Source organism: Ambystoma mexicanum, chromosome 6p (assembly GCF_040938575.1).
Source record: "Ambystoma mexicanum isolate Mex_15411 chromosome 6p, UKY_AmexF1_1, whole genome shotgun sequence".
Lineage (NCBI taxonomy): Eukaryota > Metazoa > Chordata > Amphibia > Caudata > Ambystomatidae > Ambystoma > Ambystoma mexicanum.
The window spans coordinates 479,866,891-479,889,460 of NC_090935.1; the positions used below are offsets into that span (position 1 = coordinate 479,866,891).

Here is a 22,570-nt window from a genome sequence, read left to right on the forward strand (position 1 = left end):
TGATCAGCATACTGTCTTTAAAGTAGTGCTTGGTATTATCCGGAATCCTAGCATAAGCCTCTGCGACTTTAGGCTCCCAGGAACCCAGGGAAACTAAAACTACCTCAGCCTCTATCCCGCTGGGAAATGAGTCTGAGGAGAAGGATGCTCCTGTAATCTCTTCTTCCTCGTAGGAGGAGAAGGCCAGATTAGCAGAGTGGACCCCCAAAGGTCTAACATTACACCGGGGATCCCGCTTCAGGTGGTCAGTTGCTCCACAAGCAAAACAAGATCCATTGGGTCTGTTTACCATAGGGAGGCTTATTGTAACCAGAGTTCTGTTTCGGAGGCTGACCTCCACTACCCTGTGAGTTCTCTTGTGTCTTACCCTTATTTTTCTTTTTGTGGCCCTTATGAGAAGAAGATTTATCAGATTCTCCACCCTCCATATCTTTGGACTTTTTCCCTTCCTCCTGCTGACCAGGATGAGTTTTGTCCTTATGGGACACTCGATGTGACACCCATAAGTCTGCTGCAATGGCCAGCTTCTTAGGATCTATCTCCTTCGAATCGGCCAAATGCTGCTTAAGCTCCGGGGAAGAAGATGCAAAAATGTGTTCCAGCATGACAAGATTTATCATGCCTTCGAAGGTAGAAACCTTATAACCTTCGACCCAGCCAGTTAAGTTTTTCAAGGATTCAGTGACATAAGATACCCAAGTACCACCTTCCTTTTTCTTATACTCTCTGAAACGTTTCAAATATTGGGCCGGAGTCTTCCCAAACTTTAAAATGAGAGTTTGCTTTAACATTGCGAAATCAGCTCGCTCAGCCTTCGACATTTCCATAATGGCACTACAGCCAGAATGGGGCAGTCTGCTAAGTAAGGAACAAGTTACTTACCTGTAACTGTTGTTCTCCAGCATGGGTCTGGCATGGATTCACATGCTCATGAATATTCCCCGTCGTCAGGCTGGGAATCCTCGGTAAAGAAAAAACCAGTATCAGTTTCGTTTCTGATCTGTCTTTCGTAGTAGTAACCAATCACTGGTCTCTGCGTCATACTGACCACAGCCAATGACTGCCCTCTACCTAAGCACCGCCTCTGGCAGCCATCTTCAGATTTGGAAGCACGTGAAGTGGCAGTATGACCCAGTGAAGAGCCGCAGGGTAGGCGGGAGGGTTCGCATGTGAATCCATGCCAGACCCATGCTGGAGAACAACAGTTACAGGTAAGTGACTTGTTCCTTCTCCAGCATGGGGTCTGGCATGGATTCACATGCTCATGAATAAAGAATACATAGCAGTACACACATGCACAACCACGGGAGGTGGCAAAGGCTCAACATTAAGCATCACATCAAACTCAACATTAAGCATCTTACCTCCTCACCAGGCTCACCTTAGGAGAACAGGTTGCGCCGCAGTGCTTGGCCGACCCTGGACTCCTCCCTGGAATCCCGATCGACGCAGTAGAATTTCGTGAAGGTGTGCGTCGACCTCCACGTAGCAGCCCTACATATGTCCAGCAGGGGCACACCAGAAAGGAACGCCGTAGTAGCTGCGATCGCTCTGGTGGAATGGGCTCTCGGACGGCCAGGCAGCGGTCGGTTTGCCAACCGATGACAGTACATGATACAGCCGGAGAGCCATCTGGAAATGGAAGCCTTCGAGAGAGCCTTCCCCTGATTGACAGGTCCAAAGTTCACAAAGAGTTGTGACGTCTTCCGAAAACACTTTGTGCGGTCCACGTAGAACTTCAGCGCTCTAGCCACATCCAGCGAGTGCAAAGTCCTCTCAGCCGGCGACGAAGGCGACGGGAAGAACACAGGCAACACCAAGGGTTCGTTGAGATGGAAGTCCGACGGCACCTTGGGCATGAAGGAGGGGTGCGTCCTGAGCACTACCCTCGTGTCGTGAAAAGTCAAGTACGGGGCCTTGCAGGAAAGGGCCTGGATCTCTCCCACCTGTCGTGCGGAGGTGATGGCCACAAGAAACGCTGTTTTCCACGACAGAAACTTCAACGGGGCCGAGTGCAGAGGCTCGAACGGAGGTCCCATGAGCTTGGTCAGCACCACGTTGAGCTCCCACGCCGGGGCCGGAGCTTTCACCGGCGGGAACGATCTGAACAGTCCCTTCATGAACTCTTTCACCAGACGATGAGACCACAAGGACGTCCGCCCCGTGGTTCTGGTGTATCGGGAGATCGCAGCAAGATGAATCTTGATGGACGCGTGTGCCAGACCAGCTTTGGCCAGCGTCAGCAGGTACGGCAGTACCTGAGGAGCCGTAATCCGTAGAGGGTTAATCTTCTGTGCGTGGCACCAGACAGAGAACCTCTTCCTTTTGTGTCCGTAGCATTTAAGAGTCGAGGACGCCCTGGCCTTTGCAAGAACCTATCTGCAGTCGGCCGGTATGTCGTATCCTCCAAACTCTAGCGCTGCAGGAGCCAGGCCTGCAAGTTCAGCGATTTCGGGTCGTGGTGGAGGATGGCGCCTCCTTCCCTGGAGAGTAGATCCGCGTCCACCGGCAGCTTGATTGGCGGGGACGCTGACAAGTCCAGAAGGTCCGGGAACCATATCTGCCTCGGCCACGCAGGTGCGACGAGGATCATCCTGCACCGTGACCTCTTGAGCTGGTTGACGAGCCGGATTAGCAGTGGCAAAGGAGGGAACGCGTAGAGGAACAGGCCCTCCCAGGGGAACGAGAAAGCATCGCCCATGCTCCTCGCCTGGGGAAACCTGCTGGCGAACCTTCGGCACTTGGAGTTCGTCGCCGTCGCGAACAGGTCGATCTGGGGTGCGCCCCACCGTCGGAAGAGGCGATCCACTAGATCCTGCCCTAGTTCCCACTCGTGGCACAAGCGCATCTCCCTGCTGAGTGAGTCGGCGATGGTGTTTTTTATCCCTGCCAGATGAAACGGCACCAGAAACATCCTTTGGGCGACGGCCCAATGCCACAGGTCCTGCGCCTCCTTGGACAGTGCTGGGGACCTGGTTCCGCCCTGTTTCCTGATGTAAAACATGGTGGTGGTGTTGTCGGTGAAGATCCTCACCACCTTGCCCTTGAGGGACGGAAGGAAGGACCTGAGGGCCCAGAACACTGCACAGAGCTCCAGGACGTTGATATGGAGGGACTTCTCCGTCGGGAGCCAAAGGCCTCTCGCGTGCAGATTTTCGGTGTGCGCTCCCCACCCTTCCAGGGAGGCATCCGTGGTCACTGTCTCCTGGTGGTCTGGGGTCTGGAAGTCCATGCCCGCCGTCAGATGTGCGCGGGTGCCCCACCACCGGACCGCTCGGCGGAAACTCTCGTCGAGTGTGATCCTCTCCTCGAAGCCGCCGTCGTTTGGATCCAGCGCGCATCCAGGAACTCCTGCAAAGGGCGCATCCGGAGCCTGCACATGGGAATGAGGTAGATGCAAGAAGACATCATTCCGAGGAGGGACTTGATGGACCTCACCTTGGCCGCGTCGGAAGCCAACATCCGCTGTACCTTGCCCAGGATGGACCTGGTCCTTTCCTCCGACGGGGGAGGCCAGAAGGGACACTGTGTCGAGCTTCGCTCCCAGAAACAGTGCGTTTTGCGCGGGTACCAGGTGGGACTTGGCGTAGTTCACGGAGAATCCCAGGTCCGTGAGAAGTTGGACGGTCCTTGCCGTGTGATCCACGGCGAGCTCCCTCGTCTTGGCTCGGATGAGCCAGTCGTCCAGGTAGGGGTAGACGTGGATCCCCTCGCGGCGCAGCTGCGCCGCCACCGGTGCAAGGCACTTGGTGAATACCCTGGGTGCCGACCGTAGTCCGAAGGGGAGGGCTTTGAACTGGTGGCGACGCCCTTGGACCACAAACCTGAGGAATTTTCGGTGCCCCTTTAGGATGGGAATATGGAAGTAGGCATCCTCTAAATCCAACGACGACAGGAAGTCTCCTTCCTCCAGCTGACCCAGCGTCGCAGGTCTAGGATGGGGCGCCATCCTCCCGTCTTCTTCTTCAAGAGGAAGTATCTCGAGTAAACTCCGGAGCCCCGAAGCCTCTTTGGGACGAGTTCGATGGCGCCCTTCCTGAGCATCGCCCTTACCTCCAGGAGAAGCTGAGGGACATGAAGCTCTTTCCTGGCCACTGGGGGGACGCGCGGGCACCTTCTTTGAAACTCGAGCGCGTGGCCCCGGGCTAAGGCGTCCAGCACCCAACGGTCGGTGGAGATGGACTCCCACACGCTGACGAAGCTAGCCAGCCGGCCTCCCACCGGGGTGCATCAGTGGGGGCCCGACCCCACGGTCGGTTCAATCCTGTTTCGACGAGGCTTTGCCGCCTTGACCTCCTTGGCGACGACGGCGGGGTACGCCAGACTTGCCTCGTCCTCTGTAGGCCTCCTGATACGACGAGCGGGCCGCTTGACGGTAGGTGGAGAAACCGCCGCCGGAACCTTTGGAGGCGCCCTTGCCTCCGCTGCTCCGAAAGGGCGTCCGTCGTTGCTGCAGAACCCCAAGGTCCCGGGCCGTCTCAGTGTCTGCTTTAATGGCCTGAAGGGAATCGTCCACTGTTTTCCCAAACAGGTTGTTCCCATCGAACGGCATGTCCAGGACTCTGGTCTGTACGTCTTGACGGAAGTCCGTAGCCTTGAGCCATCCACGCCGCCTAAGGCACACGCCGTTGCCCAACTGGCGAAACCCAGTGTCGGCGATGTCCGTCGCAATAGTGATGGCGTGGCCCGACGCCACCTCCCCTTCCTGTAGGATCTCCAGGGCATCCGCCCTCTTGTCGTCCGGTAGGAAGTCCAGCAGGGGAGCCAGTTTGTACCATAGCTCCCTGTCGTAGCGGGCCACGATAGCCAAGGCGTTGGCCGCTTTAATCGTCGTCGCTGCAGACGAGATGACCCTGCGTCCCATAGAGTCCAATTTCTTTCCCTCGCCGTACGGTGGGGAAGTCGATGTGGAGGCCGCACCCCCCCCCGCTTTCTTCCTGGCCGCCGCGGAGACGACGGAGTCCGGGGTAGGCTGCGCCCGGAGGCACAGGGGGGCCGCGTCCGGGACCCGGTACTTCTTCTCGTACCGGTCTCTTCTAGCTGGCGTAGTGGAAAGGTTCTTCAGGAGGGCGAGGCCCTCATCCCAAATGTCGTCCAGTAGAGGCACCGCGAGGACCGTCTTCCTCTTGGCCTCGCGCCGTTGATAAAGGAATCCTTCCTTTTTCTTCTCCTCAGGGCAGAGTTGGAAAAGCTCGGATGCCCTGGCGATCATGGAGTGGAACGAACCAATCTCGTCGGGCGGAGAAGCCCTGGTGGGAGGTGACGACGGTAGATCCTCGTCGTATACCTCGTCGTCCGTACCCGTCGCTGCCGTGTCAGTCCCCGTATCATCCCCTCGGGTGGACGGGGAGGAGGGCTGGACGGTGCGCAACGGCTGAAAAGGAGGTGGAGGGTGAATCCTTCTTTTCTTGGGCGGGGGAACACCAGAAGGTCCCGGCTCAGGATCCCCCGACGGGAGAGGTTCCTCCGTCGGCAACGGCAGTCTCGTCCTTATCTCTGAGCATAAGGACTGTATAGCCAACAAAATGGCCGCCGAGTTGTCTTGCGGCGCTGGCAGAGGGGAATCCGACGGGCGATCAGGGGCCCCGTCGGCACCCTCGACGATGTCGTCGTCACCTGCGTCGGGATCCATCCCGACGGGCCGGTCTTCTTCCACGCCAAGGCCGTGGCTTAAGACCTCGATCAGCTCTTCCTCCGAGGTTGAAGCCGAATCTACGACGACGCCCTGCCCCCCCTTTTTCTTCCCCGCCGGGGATTTCACGGGGGTCCTATTGATGGGCACAAAAGAGGACTCCCTCCGAGGTGGCAGGGAGACTCTGAGCCCCGAGGTCGCCACCACTGGTGTAGCCTCCACAGGCTGAGCCAGGGTCGCCGCGACAGTATCGATAGAGGGCTTGGCCGGATGGATTAAGGCCTTCACCACCTTAGGTGCGCAAACCGCCTTATCCTTGAGGGGGGGGAACACTGCCTCGCTCCCCCTCCGATGGGGCCTTCGAGCTCGACCGGGGCCTCTCCAGGAGCTTTGCCGGGTGCTCGCCCTTCCTCTTACCCGACCCAGAGCGTTGGCTCGTGGCTGAAGGTGCCGGGGAGGGTGCGCCCTGCCTGGCGCCCGTAGAGCCCGACCGTTCGGCGCTCCCGGTGCCAGCGGACTCGCGGTGCTTGGCCTTGTGTTGGACCCCCGTCGCCGGGGCGTCCTCAAAGGTCTTAGAAGACCGCTCGGATTTCTTCCTCTTCTTCTCGCCTGACGGGCTCTTCCCTTCCAGCCAGTTGGCGAGACGTTGATGGCGGTCCTTCATGGTCCGCTCCGACATATTGCCGCAAAACGCACAGTCCTTCTCCACGTGCGTCTTGTCCTCATGTAAGCAGTAGAGACAAAAGGAGTGTTCGTCCTCCTTAAAGACGTTCTGTAGCTGGCATCCAGGGAAGACCCTGAACAGCTTTCCGGGCGTCGAGCTTCCCTTCTCCTGGGCCATGTCCGGGCCTGAGAAGCTTCTGGAGTCCTCCAAAAGCGTAGCTCGACGAAATCTTCACCCTTGAGGGGCGCAGACGAATCCGACACGGGTCCCCGTTGATCGGATGGAGAGTCGGTGGAGCTTGAGGCTCTTTTGACCGAAAAAACGAAGTTTTTGAGCAAAAAACGTGAAAAAATAGCACTAACGCTCGAGAGCAATAGCACGAGGATCCCAACACATGAACGTGCGGTAAAAATCTGAAGATGGCTGCCAGAGGCGGTGCTTAGGTAGAGGGCAGTCATTGGCTGTGGTCAGTATGACGCAGAGACCAGTGATTGGTTACTACTACGAAAGACAGATCAGAAACGAAACTGATACTGGTTTTTTCTTTACCGAGGATTCCCAGCCTGACGACGGGGAATATTCATGAGCATGTGAATCCATGCCAGACCCCATGCTGGAGAACCATGCAATCATATCAGCATTGTCAACTTGTTGAACTTCGCATGCATACTCAAACGCATTCAGCCAGTCCATAATGTCATTCCTTTCCTCATACACACTGAGCAGATCTTTCGGAAACCATGGATGAGAGGAGGCCCCAGACCCATGCCCAGGACCCTTGGACCCATTTGCAACCTGAGGCTTGGCCAGTTCCAACTGGTGATCCCTGTCTTTTTGTTTTTCTGCCTGTTCGATTTTTAGTTTGGCTATGCTGAATTCAAGCTCCTGCTGCCTAAACCGCAGCTCTTGCTTCTTGAATTCAAGCATAGCCTCCCCATCAGCACTGGCAGAGGAAACATTAGACATCTCGTCCTCCCTGTCCCCGTGGTCGCGATGGATCAGTGCAGCGGCAGAACCGTCGTTTCTACCAGTGAGAGCAGCCCCACCTCCTTCCGCACTGTCCTCAGAAGTTATAGCGTCAAGCTGCGCTTCTTGCCACGCCACGATTCTTTGGATCCTTTCCAATTTCGTGCCTTGAGAGGAAACACCTCTCTCCGCACACATCTTTTTCAATGTTTCTGATTTGGAAGCATTTAAAGTTAACAAGGTATTTGTTTCCATACTGTTAGATAGGACTATGGCCTTTTTAAAGTTATACTACAACAATTCACCACGTGTCCTGGTTGGAATAACCTGAAATGCCTTAGTTTGTGCGCAACACTGGATACCTTCAGTCGTATCCCACCGCTGTACACCAATTTGTTAAGACGGATTTCTGAACTCTGTCCTGGTGGCGCAGAAGTTCAGAAGGCCAATCTAATTACTTGGAACAGGGTAACCTCTGGACGAGCCAGACCAATCAAGGTAGCGATCGCGGCGGTCAAGACTAGGTCTCAAGAGGGGTGAGGGCGACAAAATGCACACAAAGCAAGAACACTTACAAACTACTCCAAACAGTTGTTATATTAAAGATATATACACATTTATTCCAAGGCCTTTAAAACAATGACGAGAAAATCACAATATAACGATAGTAAACCAACACATACCATATCAACACAATATATATACAAATACAACAGTCTCAAGCGTTATATGCACGAAATGTGTAGTCCACCTAAAAGGGAAGGAAAACAGGCAGTGCGAAATAATGCTTAGACCCAGTTCGCCTTCAGAGGCACCTAACTAGATGGAAATCCGAGCCCTGCGAAGAGTGGAGCCTTGTGCTCAAAAGTACCTGCACACGCTGGTGCCAACGGGCAAAAGGAGAAGCTCTTCGAGGGAAATCAGGCAGTTCGGTTTAGTGCACAAAAGAAGAAGAACAAGTTCCGCGACTCAAGCGCAGCCTCCACAGTGGGCAGAAGCAGAGCGCGAGTACGGAAAAGGATGCTGTTTTGACACAGCGGGGAAAAGCAATGGGCTCCTGCAGGAGGGCGACCAGATCCTAGCTATGCTACTCACCGGTCCCCGATGCAAGCAGACCCAGGCTTCTCCGCGTCCGTTTCAGTCGCTGGCAGGTTCAGAAGAGCAGGGAACGCCTCGTTGTCGTGTTGAGTAAAAAGAATTCCCAATCGAAAAAACCAGCACAGTTTGTTACCACAGCAGGGCAACGGAGCGGCCGTGTGTATCTGAGCCAAATGTACACTACTCACTTCAGACCTGGGAACAGCAAATTGTACGAAGCGTGCGAGAGTGACAAGGACTCGAAATACTACACAACCTGGCGGCGGTTACAGAGCAAGACTCCCGTGTAAGCTGGTCAGTCAGCTGGATGGCCCAGAGACGCTTCTGAAGGCTTACTGGCAGGAGATGGTGAAGATGCCGAGAATAGCTGTTCCCGCTATTCCAAGGGTCGAAGTACCAGTACAGGCCTTCTGGTTCGATCAAAGGTGAAAAGGGTTTCACAAGGCGACAGCAGTGCAGAGGAGAAGTCCTTTCAGCGGGTCACCAGCGATTCCTCGGTCCAGCCTCTTGGTTGCAGGATACTTGGCTTCTGTATTCCTTCATTCGTGAGAACTCAGGAGATCGACATGGTAGTGGTGTTTCCAGCCCCCTCTTATCCACGGTTCCCTTCGCGCCAAAACGGAGGGGACCCAATGGGAGATCGGCTCATCAACACTCACACCATTCGTGGACCAATCACGGACCACGGTGGTCCCAGGCATTCACACCACCCTAGACTCTCTGGCACCCAGGATGTGTATTGGGACCAGACATCCCAGCCCACATCCTGGAGGCACACACAAGACATGTAGAAGCCCGTGAAAGCATCTGTGTTTCGCGGGAAAGTACATGCCCAAATAAGGAAGGCCCCGGGTCGGCTCGACCTGGGGAAGGTGAAGGGAGCAAGACGGTCAGCGGACAGGACAAAGGAGCCTCGTGGTCTGGCCATTTTGGGAGCCAGGCCACCATTTTGGGTTAAGCACGAGAAACGCGCTCAGAATGCCATAAGGAGCTCAAAACACAAGAAACGATCGCTGCCACCATTCCCGTCCAAGAATCACTTGCACCGATCAGTTACAATCCTAAACGAGTATCTAGGGCCTGTAGAAGGCTAGTGACCCAAGAGAGCTGTAACTTAGCTTACAGTGCCCTCTTGTGTCATGTTGCACGAAAGCCGCAACATTATAAAAGAAACTACGGGAAACAGCGTTCCCCGGTACTGACTGTCTTAAGGGCATGTCAGTTTCCCCATAAGAAAGGAGCAAAAGCCCAGAGGAGTGCGGCAGAAGGCTGCACTTCTCTGGCAAAGTCGAGAACAAGGTGAAAAACAACAGCAAAAAGTTTAGGGGTTGCCACATGGAGGGAAATTTCCTACAATTACGCAATCTTTCCTAACAGTAGGTGCACCCACACATGTGAGGTACCGTTTTTGTCGGGACACCTGCGGGAATGCGGGAAGGTATGACATTTTTTGTGTTTGTGTGGTTTTCATAACGTTTGACACATTTGCTGCTGCACTTTGTCACACAACCCTTTTATTTCCCAAATGTAACCTACATTTAGTCGCTGCTTTAGCACTATACACTTTTGTAATCTGCACAAGTCACCTACCCTTCAAAAGGTCTGCCTGTGCTCTTTCAAAAAATGTATGCTTGCCCTTCCTCACTACATTTGTTTTCCTTATTTACACATGTTAAGTAGGCCTGTTTAGGCCATAAGCATAGAAATCCTGTTTACCATGGCTCAGTGTTTGGCTTATGGTGTTGCTTGTTTTGTGAAAAATATTTGTGGTTTTCCTAACTGGAAGAGTTGGGGCAATGTAGCAGAGCATTGTTTTTCTCAAAATTCACAGAAGCCATTGCCTTACCGGCCCAACCATGTCCACCACATACCTTTTTTTTTCTTGAATTTTCCAGATTTTTCCCCAACTATGGAATTCTTCCCTACATAGTTGGTGCCTGACCTGCGTATATCACCCTTTCCTAAACTTGGAATATTGTCTACTTTTCAGAAATGTATGCCTTTCTGTCTTCCCTTCACTTCACTTCCATTCCGTACACGCATGCCGTATTGGACAAAAAAGGCCAAAATCGCCTACCTCTCACAAAACGGCTGGTTAGCATATCAAAATATGTTTTTTTGTTTTCCACTCAGCCTCTTCTTGAAATCCTGGAAAATGGCGAATTCAGTAAGCAAACCATTTGTTCCTAGCTCTTACAAGGAAAAAAACCACAGGCTTCTTTGTACATCATTTTATTGCCATTTTCCGAAAAAACCCAACATTTTCTCCCTTTTCGGTTATTTTCTCTCACCCCTTACAGCAAACTAGGATCCCTTGGTGGCCTTCATGTGGGGAAAAAAAGGGGCCAAACGTGGCCGAGATGTCGCATGTAACAAAAACATTACAAGGGATTCAATGGCAACATACCGAAATCACCAAAAAAGGCCTTGGCAGTGGGGGCCAGGGGGGAACCCATGGCAGTTAAGGGGTTAATCATCACTTGCCAGTGGCAGGTGGCACATTTTATGACATGATAAAAGGAAAGAGTACTAAATTTACAGGACACAGGCAGCACCTAACCAATCAACCAAATGTTCAAGGTTTATACAACGCCATCTAAACGCTCACTCCTGTAAGAAAAGTGGCAGACTATCTCTAGGTCACCACTTCAGACATGATAGAATCCGTCAAGCAGGACATCCCAGGTGTGTGTGTTAAATCTAAGGATCCTATACATTATAAAGTGGGATGACCTCAGCAAACTGGTGATCACTATGAAAACATCCAAAGCCCAAGACTCCCATTATTGTCCTATACAACTTAGCTCTGGTGTAGAGAACACTCCTCTGCCGTTCTCACACAAGCTAATGCTGATATTGTCAACCAAAACCAGACCTACTAGTGCACTACCCATTGAAGCAAATCACAGAATTCAGAGAAGAAAATAATGTTTTTTCTTGACTGGCAGCCAGGCTTCAGGCCATTCAGAGGAACTTATTCTACCTTTATGGATATCAGGGATTATATCTCATCATTCTCAGAAGCCTAAACGTCAGCTGCTTTGAACAACCTGGATGTCTCCGCAGCATGAAATTCTGTAAATTATTCCACTCTCCGAGTCCACCCAGACATTCAGGGAACGGCACACACATGGATGACTTACTTCCTTCACTATCAATCCACAACAGTAAAATTCATGCCCACTCACTTTGCTTCATTCTAAAGGTGCCATGAACCATCGAACTCGCCCCTTCTGGGCCTCCTGGTCCATGACACGTCGGGCCTTACGCTCCATAATACTACCAACATGGCGGCAAGATCATAACGCTGCTCGCCAGTCTTCACGTTCTACGCAGCGTTCTCTATAAAGAAGCCACACCCCCATGGCCCCGCGCGTCTCAACGCTGCTACTAGCTGTGATCGGACGTGTGCTCCGAACCTTCTCTATTGCTACTTGCTATCCCCTGGCCCCTGGATTCCCTTCTCCTGACTTCGTCCCTCTTTCCTAAACTTCCCGGAATCCCTGCGTCGCTTCCGCTTGCCCCCCTACTCCTTCTTGAATAATCCCGGTGTTTCCCGTGATCCTGGACATCGAAGCTGAACATAATCCGGAAGCAGAGGACGGCCGAGCGGGCTTATTTAAGTCCCGAACCATTCGAAAGAAGACTCCACCTAAAGAGGACACCAGGCAACATAGACAGGTGAGAAGGGGGTAAACCTGTGACAAAAGGTGCCTCCTTATTACTGAGGGTTATTGAAGCCAGATACCAACCGCATGATTGGTAAGTTCATCATGCCATTTCAATGATATGCAGTTACTAGTATCACCTAAAACTGACCTCTGCAGCAAAAACATGCTGGACTTCATAAGAAAGTCTTGAATAAAATACCATTACCCCAGAATGGAGCAGCCTACATGGTCCTCTGCCGCGGAAAACACAAGATGATCATGGAGGACATTAATACTAGGAATTTGCTTTCATCCAATAAGGAGTGGATTTCACAATTATTTCCATTATCCACCAAGCCTACTGAGGCGTCCGCTCCAAATACATCTTCAAGCCAAATCTCGCCAAAATCTATGACTCTCATGGACTATGACTTATGAGAAAACCTTTGATCAGCTTATACCCTGAAGCAGCCCACCTACTGAGGCTGACCACCTCAATTTCAAGAAGGACCTAAAACAAGCCTTTCTGCCCACTGAGGTACAGCCTAGCCCCACATCCTCCCCAAGTATACTCTTAAATGGACTGTAAATATTTATCTCTGGCAACCTGGATTGCAACATTAATGTCGGTTGGAAAAGCTAACCCCCATCTTGTGTTGGCTATACGGTTCAGTTTTTTCCCTGACCCCTTCCCCTTTTTCTACTTTTACAGTTCACTGAATTAACCTTTTATGCATGAAGAAATATAAACTCCTGAATAAACAAACACACATGTAGGGCCTTCACATCAATTCAAAAGCTTTTGACCTCATAATAGTCATTTTTATAGTACACCGTAAGGATAAGAAGGGCAATTAGCAATAGTCTTAGTACACATGGGAATTTTGCCATACCTTTCTCACGCCAGGAGGGGGCAGTGTAAAAGCCTCAGACTGATCTTGAGTTGAAAGGATAGAATGTAGTGCAATTAACTTGTACCTAAAATGATAGGGATTGAAGACAATGAAACCACTATGCATTTATTAGCAACACTTAAACATACACAGCAGATGTTAGAATGATTAATAAAAACATGTGACTTGGCCATTTAAAAATATATTACAGCATCATTCATTGCAAAGAAAAGGATATACAAAATCAGTCAGTGCGGAAGTTTAAAAATCTGCATCAGAGGAATCATTATGGGAGGTGTTATGATGGATTTCCAGGAAGGGAGCTAGTGGTCTAAGGCTACAAAGTGTCCACATAGAGCAACACTCAAGTTAGACAGTGAGTATATAAAATAGTTATTTATTAGGCGTTTATGTGCACACTAAGCATATACAAATCACAGGTGTCGCCAATCAAAACCATATAGAACATTAATACACATTCACCATTTGGAGAATAGAATTGCACATTAATTAATACCAGTGCAATACATGTGAGAAGTGTGACAAATCCTTCTCCTCTTGGGGAGGCTCTCATCATGCGGCCAGGGAGGTGAGGCCGCTAACCAATAGTCGCCCTGGGGGTGGTACTTAGCGGTACCATCTCATGGGGAGGGATCCCCGCTATGGGACTAGGGACGACTACCTGAAGAGAAAGCAGTATCCCTGCCAATCACATGACCCTAAACCCCCACCTTTCTATAGCCCTAATAAAAAAAACATTCCGAATAGGGTCACGAGTTATTATCACCCTACCATTCCCCTAGAAAGTACTGAGATAAGGAAGACTAGGAATTACCTAAGTGAAGATCCCTTTCCCAGTACTGTGAGGAACTCCATTGACTCACAAGGGAGCCATAAGGTCAGTACTGTGACGAGGGAGAAGTGCGGAGCATGAGGATTATTTATAGGAACCACATTGAACAGTCTAGTGGTTGCCGACTTCCTAGTGGTCCAACAGTAGAGGAAGGAAACCCAGAGGTGTTGTCACGCCCTCCCTCGAGGAGCTAGGAGCAGGAAAGCTGTGATCAAGAAAGAAGGGGTTGTAGGCAGCTTCACCCACGAAACAGACCGGGAACCTTTGCCTGCTGACAAGGGGAGGAAACCGCGAAAGAAGCTAGCATGGAAGCAAGCGGTCCTCGGAACAGGCGCGTCCTTGAGCAGCATGCCAGCACAGAGAGCCATCATCGTCTGAGGAAACCTGGGAGATGCTAACCCGGCGCGCAGGGAAGCGCACCAGGAGATGCAGTGTACGGAGGCGAACAGGAGCATGAAGATCCAAGTAGAAGGAGCAAATTCATCCACTGCCCGAGCAACCCTCCGGGAGTTCCAAAGTCCAGGGAGCTGCTGGAGAGAAGAAACACAGACCAAGAAGGAATCAGTGACTGGTGGAGCAACCACCGACAAGGAGAAGAGAACCCTGAAAGCAGAGATGCAAAAAATCTCGGCCCGAGGAAGGAGACTTGTAGGCAGAGCCGCCGCCGACCCAAGAGAGCAGCCGAAGGTTACTGGAGCCTCGCTGCTTAGCACTGCCACTCTGAAGACGTGAATCACACAAACAGGAACGTGGGCACACCGAGAGGTGCTAGAGGTCTGGGAGGAATCAGGGAACAACTGCAGAGTGCAGGATAAGAGGAACTGGGTCCCTGAAAATAACAGAGAAGAACAAGTTACTTTCTTACCTGGTAACGTTCTTTTGATGGGATGTTCTGACGACGTATTCCATATCTATGACAGGTAATCACCACAGCTGTGCTGCTTTGGAACATTTTGGCGTCTGCGTCCTGCGTCAATGACATCTATACGCTGTCCTCGAGGGCCTCCGTCGGGCCGACGTCACTGGATGTTATAAGTAGGACGCACAACGTCCGTAGCCTCAGTTCCTTTTTTTCCAACGAACGTGTTCGCTTCGGAGATCTCGGTGTGCCTCGGTTCTTCTGAGTTTCTATCGGTTCTATCGAACTTATTGTTTGTGAAGTTATGTCTTCGTCTTCTTCCACCCCGCGGCCAGGTTTCAATAAGTGTCGGGACTGCGGTTCCAAGATATATACATCCCTTATTCCTTATTAGACAAGTCTTAGTTAACACCACTTATTTCCAGACAGAGGTGAGCGCTTAACTAAAGATGGCACTCCAATAAGTTTAAGAAAAAGGGAGGGAAAAGGCAGAAATTAGGAACAGCACACAACAAAATACTTTAGAAGCACTCAGCAAGGCAGGAAAGTCAGTCTACTTGTGAGCAAAAAGTTCAGAGGCCAGGCTCCCTCTTGGAGAGAGTAGAACACCAATGCGCCCAAGATCACACAGTTTAAAAGGCAGAGAGTTTAAAAAGGAATCAGTTCAGCTCAGAAAAGTTCAGTTAGCCATCCTAGGGCCAACCCAAGTGGTAAATTGAGGATTTACGAGTCACCCCACACAGACCGTTGCGAGGGAAGCCAGGCAGACACAGTACCTTGAAAGTGGAGAGAATCCTCCAGCGGGGGCAGTTGTTCCTGGCAGTGGATGCAAGTCGCGGCGTCGTCCAGAGGAAGGAAGATCTCGACGTGGAGGAAAGCTGAAGGTCGTTGCAATGCTAGAGAAGAAACCAGCTGCGGAGTTCTCTGGTGAAAAGGTACTACCCTTTTATTTGCGGTAGTGGAAAAATGTGGTGTCCCGGTTGCCGGGGTGCTTGGCACAGGCAAGGTGTCCACGAGATGATCCGGGAAGGCGAAAAGGCGGGCAAACTGGTTATCCCCACCAGTCAAAGGAAGAAGTCTCTTCGGGATTAAGATCTCCTCTGTCGTTGGAAGAAGTGGTGAGTCGGTTCAGCAGGGCTCCACCAGTGGTGTCGTCGTTGCAGGTCGGCTCAGCTTCTCCCTCTTCGGATTCTTTGGTCCTGTGGCGACGTCTGAAGTCCCAGTCCCCAAAGCACTGCTTTTATGCAGAAAACCCCCATTCATCAGTCCTAGCTGTCACTCAAACATGCTAAGTGGTGAGCCGGGCGGCTCACCACTGGGCCAATCACACAAGAGTGCGACTTGAGTTGCTGAGGCAACTCAGTCCAGGGTGCCTAAACCCCCTCCCACACCCCCTGTGGTACCCAGACAGAGTGGCACCACTTTTGGAGGCTTCTGTGGAGAAGCCCGCCAAAAGGTGGAACAAAGGGCTCGACTTGGGTTGGAGTCACAGAAGCGAACACAAACGCCATTTTGGAACAGAGTTCTGGCAAAAAATACCAACCGGTGAATTAATATTAAATAACTAAACCGGCGGTATGTTTGAGGCTATGTTAAAAAGTATTAGCCTCGAACAATGGGAAAATCCCATAGGACATATTTGCGGTTGAATATAAAAAGTAGTATCCACTGCCACCAGCCAAAGCTCGCTCAGGGGGCACTGGACAGTGCCCCCTCGAACAACAGACTCAGGGGCAACCGAATTTCCCCTACCAGTACGCCCACAATATGATGGTTTGTACTGGTTCTGTTCACAATTTAGGAATAGTAAAGCCAATGGTGACTTTACATGCCCTGGGAGACAGTAGTCAGTCCCAGGGTACGGAGTCTATGTTTGGGGGTCACTATGACACCCCTGTGTTACGGCACGGAGGGTGATGTGTAACACATACCAAAAACACATGAAGCCCTATGGAGTAAAAGACCCCATAGCCCATCAAACACATTCAAAGTCAAAGGATATCTCAAATCATGTCTAAGAGTGGGAAAAAACAGAGTCTCACTCTTAGCAGGAGAAACAAATAAACCCCAAAAATCCTGCAAAGCTGCTGGGGGACTCACTAGGTTTGGGAAATTAGCCTTAACAGAGAATTCTCCCTAGCAGGTGGTCGTCGCGATCATTGGGCGCCTTCGAGGTCCCGATCGGACAAGGTGGATCTCTCTAGTCATGCCCGCTCCAGGTCCCGGTCCTCGCCATCGGCGCCGAGGCAGTCGAAGGACACGCTCCGCCCTCGAGGCCTGTGTCGATTACCTGTCATAGATATGGAATATGTCGGATGAACCAATCCCCTCGAAAGTATACGCTTAACAGGGGAGTAAACTAGCAGGCCAGAAACATTATTGCAAGTGTGGGACCTGCATCCATATGATATCCCAAGAATAAGAGTGTCCGGGACCCCGAGGAAAACAGACAGTCCAGAAGGGCATGAATGCTTGGCAGGAGAGTAAACCAAGCGGTTGTGAAACCGCATTGAGAATCTGGGACCCACACCCTGATGCGAGTCAGAGAATAAGAGGGTCTATTTATTTTTACATTTATTAAGCGCACAAAACCCACGGGCATCAAGGCGCTATTAGAACCAGGTACTCTTACATTATGGTCAGGAGGGAAGGAAGAAACATATCAGACAGTGTAGTGTCCATGGCACTAGGTGAAGAGCCACGTTTTCAGAGCTTTTTTGAAGGCCCAATACGATTGGTTCTGCCCTGAAGTGTGGTGGGAGAGAGTTCCATTGAAGAGCGGCTCTGGGGAGGAAACTGGCACCTCCACTTCTGGCTTGCTTAGATTTGGGCAGGACAAGTCTGTGGACATAAGCTCTTCTGATGGGTCTGGAGGACTGGGCTTTAACAAAGCTTTGGGCAAGGTACGGTGGAGCATAGTTTGATAGGCATCGATGTGTGATCGAGAGTGTTTTAAAGATGATCCTTTCCTTGACTGGGAGCCAGTGGGCATTCCTTCTTGCTTCAGAAATGTTCTCTCTTTTGGGGATGTTAAGAGCCGCACAGATTGTATTGTTGTGGATCACTTGTCAGACCCTGAAAGCAAAAGAACAAGAAGAAACCATATGCTTGGCAGGAAAGTACTATCCTATATATATAGGAGAGGAAATAATTCATAATTGCGAGTCTGGGCCTCCCACCCAAAGCAAGATCTAAAAGTAAATGGAAAAATATTAAAGAAGGTATGAGGTATGGGCCCCAAGAAGAGGAAAGATAAGTTTTACAGTGACAATCAGTTATAATTTCCTGGGATATGTTTGGCAGGAGAGTGATCGAGACATAAGCCCTCTGAACAAAGAAGGAATGTTCACAGGAAGGCTGGAAACGTTTGTTGTGCATTTAAAGTAAATGAAACTACATAAGGGGGAAGACAAGTTCCTAACTTGCCAAGTAGAAATCCAGGGGAAAGGACCTAATCCCTAATCAATGGAATAAAACATTGGCGAAAAGGAACATTTGTTTTGTTTGACAACCTGAGACATTGGGAACTATCTTTTGATAAATAACGGTCTTCATCACTTTAGTTCTGAACATAGCACCCTTGCACATTAGATTTGAGTTACTAGTTATGTTATGTTACTTTGCATTTATATAGCGCCTTATGTACCATTGGTAAGGTCTGAAGGCGCTGGAAGGTTGAACGCCCTCGGGAACTGAAGTTCAGGTCAGTAGAGAGAGTCAAAATGTGCGTGTGAGCACCGGATATGTGTGCAGCTGGTGTGGCAATCGTGTGATAGCTGCTTCTTAGCTGTAGGTGTGGAGGCTGAGATATTAAGAGTATGTGTTAGTTCTGGCAGGTTGTTATCCAGACCGATTTGGCTGCGTAAGGCCGGAGGAGAAACGCCTAGGCTGGAGGGTGTGTAGCCAGCAGTGTTTAGTTAGGGTGATGGGGAGTATGAGGCAAATGATGGTATGAGAACAGCTATACCGAATGGTGTCATAGTATAGCTGTGTTCTATTTGAGTGGTGGTGTAAAGAAGAGAGTAAGCGTGGAGATGTGAATATGGTGGTTTACCTTAGGTGCTTGAGACCAAGCCTCCTCCAATAGTTCCATGTACTCCATCCGTTCCATGCACTCGCGACTGTTCCGTGCACTCGCATCCGTTCCATTCACTCCACTTCTTTCCAAGCAATTCCAGCCTGTTCCAAGCACTCCAATCCGTTCCAAGCACTTCAAACATTTTATGCACTCAAACCATTTTATGCACTCCAACCATTTTATGCACTGCTCCTTTCATTCGTTCTAACCCTCGTTATCCCTTCTCCATGCACCATACAGCCACATAAGTCATCTGCACACGTTCCGTCCACTTAACTGGTTCCACCCATGCCACACGTTCTATACATTTCACCCGTTTCACCCACTTCACTGGTTCCATCCACTTCACCGGTACCACCCACTTCACCTGTTCATCCACCTACTTGTGTTAGGGTCAGAAGTAGGGTTTTTGGACACGACAGTGACTGACTGTTTATTTGACATCCTGGCATTTTCATTAGATTTCTTTGAGGCAGGGAAACCCCTCTTAGCTTTAGGGATAGAAGAAGCCAATTTTACAACCCTTTAACTGGTTAATAAAATTGTATAACCAAAACAATGCCACCTTTGTGTCCGAGCCTTACTTATGCACCCTAATAGTAGTCGAAATACAAAGATATAATAGGGGGCATTAAGACAGGAACAGCTTGCCCCGCTTAGAAGTCCAACCCTAAATTGATATGGGGCCTTGAACCCAAAAGTCACAAGTTCCAGAATATAACTTCTTCAGGTGAGTATAAGTCAAAATGATGCAGTGGGCTGATGGTGGTGCTTAGGAAAGTTTTTGAAATTTAGAGAAGTATTTTCCCAAAATCAGGGAATTACCTCACTCTATCCTATTCGCTAGGAGAGACCTAGGAAAGGATCCTTAGCCCCTGTTGGACAACCAGAGGCAAGGCCAGATGGACTTGGGGTCAAGAGCTTCACTCTCAAATGTACCTTATGGACGGCAGGGAGGGGACAGAAACAGGTATGTTAACTTACCCCCCTGACACAGATTCTTCCAGATATCACTATAGGTCTTCCGGAATGTGTTGGGGAAACAATCTTCCGTGCTTGGTTTGAGTGAGGAAGGCCCAGGGGTTGTGGGTACAGAAGTCACTTTGTGTCAGGAGTTGGTTGCCCTGCACAGCAAACGGTTCCAGTCAGCTGCCAGAATTAAACACCAAATGAGACATCAGAAATTGCGAGGACAGCTGGTTTGTGGCACAAACTGAAGGTCTATAAAGTTCCAAGGCTCTCCTCAGAAAAGCCACACCTGCAGCAAGGCAGCCCAGGCAGGAGCTGGTTAGTCAACTGGGTGGTCCAGGGACACTTCTGAAGGTTTTCAAGACATGGATCCTCGAGCAGGAGCTGAGACTGGTTGTTCCCACTAGTGCATGTACCAACAAGGGTCTTCAGAGATCAGGCAGAGAAGCAGAGCTTCACCGGGCCAACCACTTGAGTCGATGGTGGTCAGCTGCAGGGGTCTTTTGCTGGCCATCAACGGGCAGCTCTTCTTCGTAGATGTCTTGGTTCCAACGATTAAGGGACCACAAATTAGAGATGGGCAGGGCAAGAAATGTATAGGGAGTGCGCCATGCCAGAGCTCATCCGGAAGGCTGCCTTGTCACTAAGAGCCAAACCACGAGCCGAGTGTAGCCCCTTGCAGAGAAAAGGGCACCCTCAAGTGATGCCATCTGGGTGACATAAAAAAAAAAAAAAACATAACAATGGTGCTCTGTTAGTCGGTTGATCCCGCCCATCACAAAGGAGGGTCGTACAGCCGCCACTCACCTGGCTCATAAGGTGGCGCTCCCCACACTGACACCCCGGGCAACTGCTGGCAGACGCGGCCTGGACTGAGTGAGTACTGCACCTGGCATAGGCAGCCCAGTCATAATATTTAAAAGGACTGCCCGACACGGGTGGTGATTGCTGGGCTACACCGGACATTTGCAGCACAGACAAAAAAAAAGAACTTTGGGGCCCCCATTTGCCAACTCGCTATCAAGGATGAGCAGAAAAAAGATCTACAGCACCAAGAACCATGAGACAGCCCATGGCAAATCTTTTATAAATGTTTTTAAGGACTCAAGAACTTGATTTTTTTAAGCAGGACTAGTATTTTGATTTCTTTTTTCAGCTATGCAGCTGCTTTAGGTATAGGAATAGTAGACATGATGTGTCTTGTGATTCTCCCTTTTTGTTGTAGGTGTAATGGGAAAGGAAATAACTATGCTAAAGGCAAGTCTGGCGGCCCCTGAGCGGGACTTTCATGGACAAGAAGAGAGCTCTGTACAGGATATTACCGCAAATCCACAAACTGGGGAAACATGAGAGAAGTGTAGCGTAGTAATAAGTGTAGGCCGAAGTTTGGGGGTTGGGGGATTTGTCATCTTATTGAAATTAAAATGTGTGTTTGTTTATGCTAAAACTAAAATAAAAATTGCTTTAAAAAACTCTATGCCAACTAAAGATACTGTACATTAGCATTTTGTCGTTTTTCTTTGCTTTTGTGCCTGCTAAAAGTTATTATAAGCCAGCGATTACTTCACTATGGGTTTTTGGTGATCCAAGGTGATCTTCCGCTCAGGTAAGCGTAAATGTCCAAAAAAGTATGTTGCTGCGCTCGCCTACACTCGTCTCCCAATCAGTAAGACTAATCCCTGCTACACGAGCCACTGGAAAAAGTGTGTGTAAACAGAGATCATCATATTTTGCAAAAAACAGATGTGTAATAATAAACATATTGTATTTATCCTTCTAATAGATACTTGAAAAAAGGTCTGTTTTTCGTGGTCTACAAGCAAGATTAGAGTATAAGGTCTCTCAAAACTGATTAACGCACCTCAAGAACATTAACCACTGGCACTGATATGCGGTGAAGCCTAGCTGAACACTGTATTCATGAACTTTGGCTTACTCCTTTCGTCAAACAGAGCAGCAGAACAAGTTACTTTCTTGCCTGGTAACGTTCTTTCGATGGGATAGTCCGACGACGTATTCCATATCTATGACATGTAATCACCACAGCTGTGCGGCTTCGGAAACTTTTTCGGTGTCTGTGTCCTGCGTCGATGACGTCGATGCACCGTCGTCGAGGACCTCCTCCGACGTCATCCGATGTGATAAGTAGGACGCACGACGCCCGTAGCCTCAGTTGTAGTTTTTTCCCCCAGAACGTGTGACATTAGTCAACTGCCAGTCAGACACAAAGCCTTGCGGAACGTAAGCTGCAATCGCAAAAGAAATTCTGCAGCGGGGAAGGCAGGGAGGGAGCGATATGGAATACGTCGTCGGACCATCCCATCGAAAGAACATTACCAGTTAAGAAAGTAACTTGTTCTTCAAGGGGATTGGGTCCTCCAACGTATTCCATATCTATGACAGACTCCCAAAGCAGTACCAGAGCAAGGAGGAGGGAAAGAATTTAGAATCAAAATTTAGAATTGCCAATCAAATGGCAGAGCAAAGGACCGCCTTGCCAAAGGCCAGATCCTGTCCTCGGATGGAATCGAGGGAATAGTGACGTACAAATGTATGTACTGAAGCCCAGGTGGCTGCATCACAGATGTTGTGAATAGGAACACCCCTCTGCAGGGCAGTAGATGCAGCCATACCCCTGGTAGAATGGGCCCGCAAGCCAGCCGGCAGGTCCTTACCCGCCAAGCGGTAACACTCCGAGATGGCCAAAATAATCCAGCGAGACAAAGTCTGTTTTGTCACAGCCTGTCCCAAACGCTTTCCAGCGTAACCAATAAAGAGTTGATCGTCCACTCTGACCCAGGACATGCGTGAAACATAAAAGCTTAAAGCTCTCCTAGGATCAAGCCTATGGAGCCTCTCCTCTTCCTTACCAGGATGCGGAGGAGGATAGAATGCCGGAAGAACAACC

At 50.2% G+C, this 22,570-nt stretch overlaps 1 protein-coding gene across 1 annotated transcript in view; it reads right to left on the reverse strand.

The window, feature by feature from the left end:
• DHX29 (DExH-box helicase 29) overlaps positions 1–22,570 on the reverse strand; it is a 1,426,484-nt gene that overhangs the window by 542,086 nt on the left and 861,828 nt on the right. The window contains exon 17 of the mRNA XM_069627279.1: positions 12,904–12,988. Within this exon, the coding sequence (XP_069483380.1) occupies positions 12,904–12,988 (85 nt within the window). The remainder of the gene's footprint in view (positions 1–12,903; positions 12,989–22,570) is intronic.